We start from the raw sequence: 13,463 nt of genomic DNA on the forward strand, positions 1-13,463 counted from the left end.
CGCTATATCGAATGATGTACGAGGCTCGGGGATCCCCCCAAAAATTTTGAAAGGTTTGGTTCCGCTGGGTTGATTCTCCTGACACTTTGGGGGGGGGGGGGGTTGATGATAACGTGTAATCGTAAAAGAGGGAGAGGGATTGTTACTATTATTATTACGATAATCCAGTGGTCATATGATTGCATGAGTATGGGAGATGTCATACAAGGTTTGAGGACCAGTTCTTTTCGTTTGGGTGGATTATGGGGCGAGGGCTTCTTTTTGGATGTTTTGGTAAGGATACTCCTCTCCAGTTGGGGGTGGGGGGGGGGGGGACCTTTTTAAAATGTTTATACCAGGTTGAACAGCTTCTGGGTTGCTGTAGGAGTTATAGGGGTTGAACATTTTGGTTATTAATGTACTGTATATTTTTTTTTCTCTCCTCTTTCCCTTGAAGAGTACCTGTACTCCCCACCCTTGAGTATTGCATTTTATGTACACATATTATTGCATGGAAGTTGATGCTGTATGTTACTTTTCTTGCCTGGTAAATAATAAAAAAAAACATTTTTTTTTTTTTTTTTTAGATTTCATATCCAACTTTGGATTCAGTTTAAACACGGTAGTTTTTTGGGCCAAGCTGGCCAAATTAACTATTTCCTTCACTAACATGTGAGGCCGTAAGGCATGTTGTATAAACTGTATGTAGCTGAAGCTACCAACCGTATATAGCGCTGTGTTCCAGGGGCACGAGATGAGATATTCCTGTGTCACACCCAGAACAAAATAGCGCCGGCCTGAGCAGCGCTCAGCCATTCATTGGCAGCTCAGTACTCTATCAAGTGGGGACTTGGATGGTGTCTGGTCCTCCTTGGATCCTCTGTTTTGTAGTCCGGGGGCTTTTTTTTCAAAAGGCGGAGGTGAATAACATAATTTTTGTTTAGTAGTAGTAGTAGTAGTAGTGGTGAATTTATTGTATCAATTTAATATTTTTTTTTTCTTTCCTGTTTGCTTTTCTGTCTTACCCCTCCTCAAGATTTATAGAATACCGTATCATACTACTCTAGTATTTTTCTTTTGGTGTATTTTAAGAATTATAATTTGTAGGATGTGCATTTAAAATGTGTTTTTTTATTTGTAGTTTTACATCTGTCTTATCAGCCGTGGTCATTTAGTCCTGAGAAAGAGGAGAATCCCACGAAATGTGTTAACCTTGACATCGACTAGCTTTCATGCCTTGTACGCAATAATTGTCTGAAGCAGCGACTCCTACAACTATAAAGTTTGTAAACTGTTTTTAAGTGAACACCATATTAATAGTATTTTAATATGTTGGAATAAAGCTTTAATCATTTTTAATTGTGTTACCATTTTGAGGCACAAATCAAAGTCCCACTATTACATGGTTTGGTTGCAATATATTACAAAGCTGCGGTGCCCCTAATGGCAAAAGATTAGCATCTGCACTCTTCCTGGCATCTTTGTTCAAATTTATATTCTATCAATGAATACAAAGCTTCCTTTGCTTGGTTGAGGCAGCGAGGTGGGCTGATGATGTCACAATCTCCGACTCGGCCAGAGGACGCTGTGTATTCATTGATAGAATACAAGGCTGCTAATGAATGGCTGAGCTCCGCTCAGACTGATGCTATTTTGTTCCCAGGAAGGTCTCATCTCGTATCCAGAACATAGTGCTGTATACTGTCTGTAACCTCAGCTACATACAGTTTATACAACACACCCAGTAGTGGCGCATGTTAGTGAGGGGAAATTGTTCCTTTGGGCCAGCTTGGCCCGAACAAACTATTTAAACTGAAACTAAAGCTGGAGATCAGCTTTACATAGAAATAGCATAGAACCTACTGTATACATCACACTTTGGCATTTTTGTAGTAAACAGGTTTGCAAACCTAGGATTTCTCTCAGCGCATTTCATAAGTGGCATTCACGTCTTCAGGAAAGCATTTTGCAGTGGCTAAAAATCTCAGGGAATAACCAGCCAGTCCAGTATAAAATCATCATATCAGCATGTAACTGTGTGCAGATCTGACCCAATCCACCAGCGGGGAAGGGAGAGGAAACGCTCAAAGGATACCGTATATACTCGAGTATAAGTCGACACGAATATAAGCCGAGGCCCCTAATTGTACCACAAAAAACTGTGAAAACTTATTGACTCGAGTATAAGCCATGGGTGAGAAATGCGCAGCTACTGTAAGTGGAAAAGAGGGTCAACAATGCCCATTTGCAGCCTCACTGTACCCATTTGCATGCCTCACTGTGCCCATTTGCAGCCATAGGTCCCCTGAACTTCAAACTGGGTAGTTAAGGGTTCCTGGATGTCCCCTAGCTGCAGCTAAAATTTGGGGTCTCTGGACCCAAAGGGTCCCAAAAAGACATTGCTGCAGATGGACACAGTTGACCGACTTTGGGACCCCGTATCTCGGGGTCACTTGGTGCTAGGAACCCCAAATTTGGTGTGCAAACCCAGTGGAACTACCACTACAATGCCAAAGCTGGGGTTCCTAACACCAAGTGGCCCCGGGATACGGGTCAAAGTCCCAAAAGTCAGTTCGGAAAATGTCAAGCACTTTTCTGCAGCAGAGAATGACATTTTCCGAACCGAATTTGAGGCCCTGTATCTCGGGGTCCCTTGGTACTAGACTTTGGATATGTTGTAGTGCTAGTTCCACTGGGTTTGCACACCAAATTTGGGGTTCCTAGCACCAAGTGGCCCGAGATACGGGGCCCCAAATTTGGTTTGGAAAATGTCATTCTCTGCTGCGGAAAAGTGCTTGACTCGAGTATAAGCCGAGGGGGGCATTTTCAGCACAAAAAAAAATGTGCTGAAAAACTCTGCTTATACTCGAGTATATACGGTACTTTTAAAGTGGACTCCCACCTTCAATCACTAGTTTCCCAGATATTCACTTAGTCCCAGGAAGAAAGAAAGGAAAAAGAGCGATCCATACATATCTTATTAACCCCTTTTCGAAAACCCCGGTTTTCCTAATCATTAGACCTCTACTTATATTACAAGGAAGAACCCAGAACAGAGAGACAATGCCGTCACTGCTGGTGTTACCCAATATTGTATGGAGAAGTCACAAACAATGCTATTATTGGTAGTTATCATAATGTTTTATCAATGATGTATCAGCATTCAATGTTTTACATTACCTGCTCAATCTGTGAAAGGCGCTCGCAGACATCATTCAGCATCCACGTGTCCTCTCCTCTCAGCCGCCTCTGTTCCTTCCTGCTTTCTTCCTTTTCATATTCTTCTTTAGCCTACAAAAGCACAAACAAGCCACCATTACACTCCCTTCTCACAAACTGGTATGTGCCCTTAAAGTGCACTGTACATATCCTAAAGCACAGGTAGGCATGCTTAGTATATAAGTGTTGCCTGTATAGTCCTATAAGTGTAATGAGACCCGCCTATCCTTTACAAACAAGGAAGCTGCCATCTTAGCCTCTGTTTGATCTGAAGGTGCTGCATATGTGCTAGTTATGCCACCAGCCATTTCATGACTTGAGAGTTTGGTTGAGAGCACAAGCAACTGTGACACTTATTCACGATATGCCTTGAAGGCAACTACTGTATATACTCGAGTATAAGCCGAGGCACCTAATTTTACCACAAAAAACTGGGCAAACTTATTGACTCGAGTATAAGCCTAGGGTGGGAAATGCAGCAGCTACTGGGTAAACAATGCCCATCTGCAGCCTCACTGTGCCCATTTGCAGCCTCACTGTGCCCACCTGTATCATCAGTGCCCATCTGCAGCCTCACTGTGCCCATCTGCAGCCTCCCTGTGCCCACCTGTACCTTTGATTACAAACAGTGGGTGTCTCCCGCTGTTTCATGCAACTGCAGTCTTAGTTAGGCGGCCGTCCACTGTAATAAAGCCCCGCCTCCTCCTCCTCCATGATAGACCGAACACTGATTCAGTTTCCCAGCATTGTATCAGTGTTCAGTCTATCACGGACGAGGAGGCGGGGCTTTGTTACAGTGGACGGCCGCTGAACAGTTAAGACTGCATGACACAGCGGGAGACCCTCACTCGAGTATAAGCCAATGGGGGGCTTTTTCAGCATAAAAAATGTGCTGAAAACTTTGGCTTATACTCAAGTATATACAGTATATAAGAAAACTGATAAGTTTAGTTCCACCCTAAGAAGTTCAATAGGTGCATCAAAACCCTGGGGTCTCTACATAGGCGTGCGCAGGGGAAGTGCCAGGTGTGCCTAATCCAAACCCTAATCACACCATGCTGTGCTAATTCCCCCATTGACTGGGCTTCCCCCTGTGTTGCGCCCCCCCCCCCCACCCCTCTGCAGTGCTACTGGCTTTCATCCTCTCCCCCTGGCTGCTGCAGAGGATGTTTCAGAATGGATGGGGGGGGTAAGGGGCTAGTAAATATGTTACTTACCCGCCCCTTCCTTTTTTAAATGAACGCACTCACTCACTCTGTGTTCTTTCATAACTGAAGCATAGTAAACAATAGTTTCAGTTTGTGAATGAACAGGAAGCCTCTCAGCACAGAGCACTATCCCGTTCGTTCACTGTCCAGTTCAGCTGAGGCTGCAGAGAAAGGCATATGTGTTTGAGCTTTGGGGTACACACGCTAATGCAATAGGCTGCGCACACCTATGGGTCTCTAATATGCACAGAGTGCTTTCGTTCCTGAAGTCCTACTTTCCTTGTACTTTTCTCATTCCTGGTATATACAGTAATTTTAATGGAAAGGCTCCATGAATAACCACTTGCCTACTAGGCCTATTCTGACACTTCTCACAAGTGTAAAAAACAGCTTTTTTTTTTTTTGCTAGAAAATTACTTAGAACCCCCAAACGTTATATATTTTATCAAGCAGAGGCCCTAGAGAAAACCACTTGACCTCCAACAGATTTACCCCCCTACATGACCAGGTCATTTTTTGCCATACGGCACTGCGTTACTTTAACTGACAATTGAGCGGTCATGCAACACCGTACACAAATAAAATTGATGACTTTTTTTTTCCCCCCACAAATAGAGCTTTCCTTTGGTGGTATTTGATCACCGCGTTTTTTGGGGGTTTTTTTGCGCTATAAACAAAAAAAAATACATCTTTTACTTTCTGCTATAAAACATATTCAATAAAAATGTTTTTGAAAATCAACTTTCTTTATAAATTTAGGTCAAAATGTATTCTGCTACATATTTTTGGTAAAAAAATCCCAATAAGCGTATATTGATTGGTTTAAGTGATCGTTACGGCGTCTACAAACTATGTTCTATATTTATGAAACTTTTATTTGTTTTTATACTAGTAATGTCGGTGATCAGCAACTTATAGCGGGACTGCGATATTGTGGCGGACATTCGGACACTGACACTTTGTGAGGACCAGTGACACTAATACAGTTATCAGTGCTAAACATATGCACTGTCACTATACTAATGACACTGGCTGGGAAGGGGTTAACATCTAGGGTAATCAAAGGGTTAATCGAGTGCCTAACTAGTGTTTTTGTGACATGTGTGCACAATGTGATGGATTTTATTTCCTGCTTTGCAAGGATACAAAATCCATCCCTTCCCCCCTGTCAGAACAGAGATCTACCTTGTTTACATAGGCAAATCTCCATTCTGTGTGTTTTACCAATGATTGGCTGGCGGCGGCGGACATTCAGTGCCTGGCGCCCGCAGATCAGCCTCTGCTGTGTGTAATCACGGCAGAAGCAGGCCAAACCGGTGGCGCGCATGTGTGCCCCTGTAGGCAGAAGTACAGAATCACATATATATGCATGATTCTGCACAGGAGGCTGCCCTGTAGAAGTATATCTGTTATGGGGTGGTCCGGAAATGGATAAAATGGTGGGTGTTGCAAGTTTTTTTTATATCACATGGTAATGGCGGAACGGTTTTTCAAACGCAGCTTTTTTCTTTCACAATATTTTTATTGAGAAAAATTTGTATAGAAAAGAAAAAAGTAAAACAGACATCAGGGCCAGTAGTAATGAATATCATAAAGTCAGATCGTCCGTGCCACAATCAAGTAGGCCCAGTATAGACCATAAGTGAACAAATAATAACAACGTTAGGTAATCAATGTAATAGCACATTCCATTATCATAAGCAATTTTTTACACATTTTAGTGAAATTTTATGCACAAAAACACAATATAATACACAATTGTTTGGTAAAGTATAAAACATGATGTTACGCTGAGTAAACAGATACCCCACATGTCACACTTTAAAACTGTGCACACTCGTGAAACGGCACCAACTACGGTACTTAAAAATCTCCACAGGTGGCGCTTTAGAAGCCTTTACAGGTTACCGGTTTGGAGTTACACAAGAGGTATGGAGCTAGAATTATTGCTCTCGCTATAACGTTCGTGGTAATACCTTGCATGTGTGGTGCACAACGTAGGGGGGCATTTTATTTTATTTGTATTATTTATTTACTTTTTTATATTTTTGTTTTTGCACTGTCACTAATTTTTTTTTAATCAACTTTATTGCCATCACAAGAGATGAACAATATCCCTTGAGATAGCTAGAGCAGTGACAGGTCCTCTTTCCTGAGAAAACGCACCTCCCATTATTGAAATGCATTGAAAACACACAAAAAAAACCACATATAAACGCACCCGTGTTAAGTTTTTGATGTGGTTTTTGAGTCACACGACCAATGAAAACTGCACCATAAACGCGCTATAATCGCAGAAAAATCGCACACATTTTTCGCCAGCTGTTATTACCACCTTTTTTTTCTAAACGGAAAAACGCAGATAACCCGGTGGCCGATATATTGGTGCATCCCTATTATTCAGCCATAACTTTATGACCACTGACAGGTAAAGTGAATAACATTGATTACCTTGTTACAATGGCATCTGAAAGTGGGTGGGATGCATTAGGTAGCATGTGAATATGTTGCCCCTGAAGTTGATGTGTTGAAACCAGAAAAAATTGGCATTGTGGTTTGTTATGTATGGGACTGCGGGGTCGCAGACCAGTCAGGTTGCCCATGCTGACCCACGTCCACAGCCATAAGCACCTACAATGGGCATGTGAGCAGTGGTGTATTTAGGTTTTGTGCTGCCCTAGGCCTGACTAAGCTCGCGCACCCCCTAATTTAATTATGACCCACCCCTTCCTGTCAAGGCCACACCCCTTCCTTTTTAAGATCCGCCCTGTCATCTTCATGGGAGGACAGAGGGACGCCACGGGAAGAGGACAGTGAGCAATACAGCATCTTTTCATTTGGGGGGTAAGGGGATATGTGCTGGGTGCTTTGGGAGGCTCTTGCACTGAAGTCATGTCCCTCCTCTGTGGCTCCTCCTCCTCCTGGCTGTGTACTGAGTGTGTGTGGCTGACAGTGGGGAGAGAGGTGTCGGCTGCTACGGAAAGCCCATCGCCGCTTGTGGGACTCCGGGCGGCATATGTCCTGGGTGCCCACGCTGGCGCATCCCTGTCTGGCCAGTTACCGAAACTCAGTGCCGTAACTTGTTGTGGGCTCTGGGACAGTGGTGTCACTAGGGTTGGCCTAGAGGATATCAGGTTAGGTACTTCCTAAGGGCTCAGTCCCTGGGAACAGTAATGTATAATGGCCAACAGGCTCTCTTACCAGACCCGGTGAAACTGCAACAGTGATCCCTCCGGCTGGACGTTCACTCACTCTGGGTTGCCCAGGCCAACTCTAGTCAGTAGTGTAGCATCTCTACCCTGGCAGTGGCGTCATCTTTCTCCCCCTCTGGTGGTGCGGGTACAGCGTGGCTCTCTGGTGGTGCGGGTACAGTGTGGCTCTCTGGTGGTGCGGGTACAGCGTGGCTCTCTGGTGGTGCGGGTACAGCGTGGCTCTCTGGTGGTGCGGGTACAGCGTGGCTCTCTGGTGGTGCGGGTACAGTGTGGTTCTGGTGGTGCGGGTACAGTGTGGTTCTGGTGGTGCGGGAACAACGTGGCTCTCTGGTGGTGCGGGTACAGCGTGGCTCTCTGGTGGTGCGGGTACAGCGTGGCTCTCTGGTGGTGCGGGTACAGCGTGGCTCTCTGGTGGTGCGGGCACAGCGTGGCTCTCTGGTGGTGCGGGCACAGCGTGGCTCTCTGGTGGTGCGGGCACAGCGTGGCTCTCTGGTGGTGCGGGCACAGCGTGGCTCTCTGGTGGTGCGGGCACAGCGTGGCTCTCTGGTGGTGCGGGCACAGCGTGGCTCTCTGGTGGTGCGGGCACAGCGTGGCTCTCTGGTGGTGCGGGCACAGCGTGGCTCTCTGGTGGTGCGGGCACAGCGTGGCTCTCTGGTGGTGCGGGCACAGCGTGGCTCTCTGGTGGTGCGGGCACAGCGTGGCTCTCTGGTGGTGCGGGCACAGCGTGGCTCTCTGGTGGTGCGGGCACAGCGTGGCTCTCTGGTGGTGCGGGCACAGCGTGGCTCTCTGGTGGTGCGGGTACAGCGTGGCTCTCTGGTGGTGCGGGTACAGCGTGGCTCTCTGGTGGTGCGGGTACAGCGTGGCTTTCTGGTGGTGCGGGTACAGCGTGGCTTTCTGGTGGTGCGGGTACAGCGTGGCTCTCTGGTGGTGCGGGTACAGCGTGGCTCTCTGGTGGTGCGGGTACAGCGTGGCTCTGGTGGTGCGGGTACAGTGTGGCTCTGGTGGTGCGGGTACAGTGTGGCTCTGGTGGTGCGGGTACAGTGTGGCTCTCTGGTGGTGCGGGTACAGTGTGGCTCTGGTGGTGCGGGTACAGTGTGGCTCTGGTGGTGCGGGTACAGTGTGGCTCTGGTGGTGCGGGTACAGCGTGGCTCTCTGGTGGTGCGGGTACAGTGTGGCTCTGGTGGTGCGGGTACAGTGTGGCTCTGGTGGTGCGGGTACAGTGTGGCTCTGGTGGTGCGGGTACAGTGTGGCTCCCTATCTGGCTTCCCCCAGCACAGTACTCTCTTTTTCTCCTCCTGTAACCCCCCCCCCCCAGCAGAGTGCATGCATGCTGGGGGCTGTAGCATGATGTCTGTGGACACACAGGGCTGCCATTCTTCAGGGATTACTCTTCCCATGATGCCCCCAGAGTCTTCTGATTGGCCCTCTGCTGTGGCCAATTATGGGGTGAAAAACAGCGGTCAGGAAGCTGGGCAGTGGCATGGCGAAACCAATTAGAGCCGCTCTCTGTCTTCTCTCTTCGGCTGACAGAAAGGGGGGGGGGGGGGGCGAGCGGGGGAGATACACAGACAGCCCGCATCTCTCCTCTCCCTGTCACAGCTGCTCCATTTACCAGAGAACTCCCCCGCTCGCCCCCCCTCCCCTTTCTGTCAGCTGAACGGAGAAGAGAGAAGAAAGAGAGAGAGCGGCTCTAATTGATTTTGCCGTGCCGCCGCCCAGCTTCCTCCCCGCTGTTTCCCTCCCCATGATTGGCCACATCAGAGGGAAAGAATCACAGCTTTACAGGGGCGGCTTGACAGCTCCTGATTTAACTGCTTCCTGGCCCCATCTGCAGCCGCTGCACTCCCAAGCTGTACTCTCTTGATGTGCCCTGCTGTGCGGGAGGAGAGCGGGTGCCGTTTGTGTGGGGGGGGGCACAGCACTGCATGTGAGTATTAGAACTGGACCACAGAGCAATGGAAGAAAGCAGCCTGGTCTGATGAATCACCTTTTCTTTTACATCATGTGGATGTCCGGGTGTGTGTGTGTGTCGCTTACCTGGGGAAGAGACTACACCAGGATGCACTACGGGTAGAAGGCAAGCCGGCGGAGGCAGTGTGATGCTTTGGGCAATGTTCTGCTGGGAAGCCTTGGGCCCTGATATTCATGTGGATGTTACTTTGATACATACCACTGACCTAAACATTGTTGCTGACCAAGTATAACTCTTCAAGGAAATGGTATTCCCTGATGGCAGTGGCTTCCTACAGCAGGAAAAATAGTTCCAGAACGGTTTAGGTAACACAATAAGTTTGAGGTGTTCACTTGGCATCCAAAATCTTCAGATCTCAATCACCGAGCATCTGTAGGATGTGCTGGAAAAACAAGTCCAAGCCACGGAGGCCCCACCTCACAAGACTAAAAGGATCTGCAACTAACAGCTTGGTAAAAATTGTATGCAATTCAAACATATATGTGACAAAATGACACAAACGCTAACATAATAGATGTGAATGGATATTAAGCAATGTGCTAATATAGTGACTGCACTACACACAAATGTCCAAGTTGAACGAAATGAGGAAATACAGTCCAATTAGGTTTGTGATCCAATACACATGTGGGAAGTTCCTGGCATTCCTGGGAACCTTGGAGTGAAAAAATGGAAGCAAACACCACCACCGTGAAAGAGGGAGGAGGCTTACCAGATAATATTGACTTGGCGGGGCATACACCACCGAAGTCAACAGGGCTTGTTGGGTTCAAACCACCCAATGGGGGACAGCAGATCCTGGAACTCTGTCAGTCGATCAGCCTTAGACGGTCATGAGATGTTAGCTGGAGGCTCCAGGAGTCTCGGGAGCATGAAAACTTATTGTCACAGGAAGGGTATCGTGTAATAGAAAAAGGGGGCTGACATAGCGCGATACCGTTTAAAAAGGAGGTGGTTTATTAAAAATATAAATTCAACACTCACATTTGGAAGAAATTGATACAGCATGTAAAAGCATGAGGCGATGTTAGCGGAAGGTCCACCCAACGCGTTTCGACTGCACAGTCGTCATCTGGGGTCACCCCTCTTTCACGGTGGTGGTGTTTGCTTTCTTTTTTTCACTCCAAGGTTCCCAGGAATGCCAGGAACTTCCCACATGTGTATTGGATCACAAACCTAATTGGACTGTATTTTGTGTTTGATTCGGCCACTAAATGCTGATATTTCTGGGGATGCCAGTATTCGCTATTGCTGAGTCCGAGGTCAATCATATTATATTTGATATATTGGGGTTTCTAGGTGCATGGTATGAAGCAGGTGAGGCTGGCACTGTTGGGGGGAGAATATAAAGCTAGTGTGTATTGATGGAAGGCGCACAAGAGGCTGGTGGATTGAGGACAGGAGGCTCCCTCTGTAGGTGTAGGGCTGGGAGGAGGACTGTAGGCTGGAGAAGTTGGTATTGCTGGGTGGAGGACTGGAGGCTCCCTCTGTAGATGGAGGTCTAATGTTCTTTGGTGGAAAGATGGGAAGATTGGTATTGTGGGGTGGAGGACAGGAGTCTGGAGAGGCAGGTATTAGTGGGTGGAGGACAGAAGGCTCCCTCTGTAGGTGAGGAGCAAGTATTTTGGGGTGGAAGACTGAAAGGCTGGAAAGGTGTTCATTACTAGGTGGAGGACTGGAGACTGATATTGCTTGCTAGACAAGAGGTTGATATTGGTGGGTGGACGTCAGGCGGTACCCTCTGTAAGTGGAGGGCTTTACTGTTGGGTGAAGGTGAAGTACAGGAGGCTGGAGAAGTTGGTATTGCTGAATAAGGGACTGGGTGGAGAGGCAGTTGGAAATCCTGGGATGACAGAAGGCTAGAGAGGTCTGTATTGCTGGGTGAAGACAGGAGGCTTCCTCTGTAGGTGGAGGGCTTTATTGCTTGGTGGTGAGCTGGAGAGGTTGGCATTAGTGGGTGGAGGCCAGGAGGCTCCCTCTGGAGAAGGAGGACTGGGGACTCCCTCTGTAAGTGGAGGGTTATACTGCTGGGTGGAGGACTGGAGGCTCCCTTGGTAGGTTGAGGGTTATACTGCTGGGTGGAGGACTGGGGCTCCCTCATTAGATGGAGGGCTGTATTGAGGGGGAAGGACTGGGGGCTTCCTCTGGAGAAGAAGGGCTGTACTGCTGGGCGGAAAACTGGGAGCTCCCTCTATAGGTGGAGGGCTGTATTGTGGGGTGGGGAGGACTTGAGGTTCCCTCTGTAGGTGGAGGGCTGTGTTGCAGGGTGGAGGACTGGAGGCTCCCTCTGTAAGTGGGGAGCTACATTGTGGGGGGAAGGGCTGGAGGCTCCCTCTGTAGGTGGAGGGCTGTATTACAGGGTGGAGGACCGGGGGCTCCGTCTTTAGGCGGAGAGCTGTATTGCAGAGTTAAGAACTGGGGGCTCCCTCTGTAGGTGGAGGGCTGTATTTTGGGGGGGGGGGGGGGACTGGAGGCTCCCTCTGTAGGTGGAGGGCTGTATTGCAGAGTGGAGGGCTCCCTCTGTAGGTGGAGGGCTGTATTGCAGAGTGAAGAACTGGAGTCTCCCTCTGTAGGTTTGAGGGCCGTATTTGGGGGGGGGGGGGTTACTGGAGGCCCCCTCTGTAGGTGGAGGGCTGTATTGCAGTGAAGGACTGAGGGCTCCCTCTGTAGGTAGGTGGAGGGCTGCATTGTGGGGAGGAGGGCTGGAGGCTCCCTCTGTAGGCGAAGGGCTGTATTGCAGGGTGGAGGACTGGAGGCTCCTTCTGTAGATGGAGGGCTGTATTTCAGTGAAGGACTGAGGGCTCCCTCTGTAGGTGGAGGGCTGTATTGCAGGGTGGAGGACTGGAGGCTCCTTCTGAAGGTGGAGGGCTGTATTTTGGGGGTGGGGGGGACTGGGGCTCCGTTTGGGGGGGTGGGGAGGACTGGTGGGTTCCCTCTGTAGGTGGAGGGCTGTATTGCAGGGTGGAGGGCTGGAGGCTCCTTATGTAGGTGGGGGGTAGGGAGGACTGGGGCTCCCTCTGTAGGTGGAGGGCTGTATTTTGGGGGTGGGGGAGGACTGGGGCTCCCTCTGTAGGTGGAGGGCTGTATTTTGGGGGTGGGGGAGGACTGGGGCTCCCTCTGTAGGTGGAGGGCTGTATTTTTTTTTGGGGGGGGGACAGGGGGCTCCCTCTGTAGGTGGAGGGCTGTATTGCAGGGTGGAGGATTGAGGCTCCCTCTTTAGGCGGAGGGCTGCATTGCAGCGTGAAGAACTGGGGGCTCCCTGTGTAGGTGGAGGGCGGTTATGGATACTCCCCTTTATCCTATGTAATGTTATAGTGGTGATGGCCTCCCACATTACCTGGGCCAACCTCTGTTCTCGGGCTCTCCTCTTACTCTCCTTCTTCTCCTCTATACTGCTCACACTTTCAAAACTGCCCTCGTACGCCGCCATCACTCTACAGCCGTAAAGTGCGATCCTCCGAGGGCCGCGGAACGTTACAGGCAGCTGTGCAGCACTGATCACGTGAGGATGCACACGGGGGCTGCCATGTTGGTACACCCGGAAGTGGAATGAAGCTGGCGGAAGACAAGTGCTGTGAAATGAAAGTAAAAGCTGTGTGCTGCTGTAGTGTGCTGGGATGTATTACACTGCACAGAGCGGTCCTGAAGATCTATTCCTGGGATGTGACTGTGTTAGTATTAGATAAGGGTTGGCTGTGAGCACTGTGCAGTCATAGAACTACATGGGACAGCTCCTCTCCTGTGGGTTGTTGTGATAAGTAGAGCAAAGATCTAGCAGAAGAAGAACTTCACTCAGAAAGTCCGGCTAGTTCACTCCTCCCAGCCTGAGATCTTCCAGATGTTTTTGGGGGGAGCGAGTAGTGATATTAATTA

General features: G+C 48.8%; 1 protein-coding gene across 2 annotated transcripts in view; it reads right to left on the bottom strand.

Moving 5' to 3' along the window:
• The window catches only part of CWF19L2 (CWF19 like cell cycle control factor 2), a 304,447-nt gene extending 291,279 nt beyond the window's left edge, over window positions 1-13,168 (bottom strand). The window contains exons 1-2 of one of the 2 annotated variants that reach the window (XM_073613129.1): window positions 12,928-13,168; window positions 3,160-3,270 (exon numbers count right to left, since the gene is read on the bottom strand). In XM_073613129.1, the coding sequence (XP_073469230.1) occupies window positions 3,160-3,270; window positions 12,928-13,020 (204 nt within the window). In that variant the 5' untranslated portion in view covers window positions 13,021-13,168. Of the gene's footprint in view, window positions 1-3,159; window positions 3,271-7,607; window positions 7,740-12,927 lie in introns of those variants that run through there. The other variant, XM_073613128.1, reaches the window with a different exon arrangement.
• Between the last annotated feature and the right edge of the window lie 295 nt (window positions 13,169-13,463).

Source organism: Aquarana catesbeiana, linkage group LG02, assembly GCF_042186555.1.
Source record: "Aquarana catesbeiana isolate 2022-GZ linkage group LG02, ASM4218655v1, whole genome shotgun sequence".
NCBI lineage: Eukaryota > Metazoa > Chordata > Amphibia > Anura > Ranidae > Aquarana > Aquarana catesbeiana.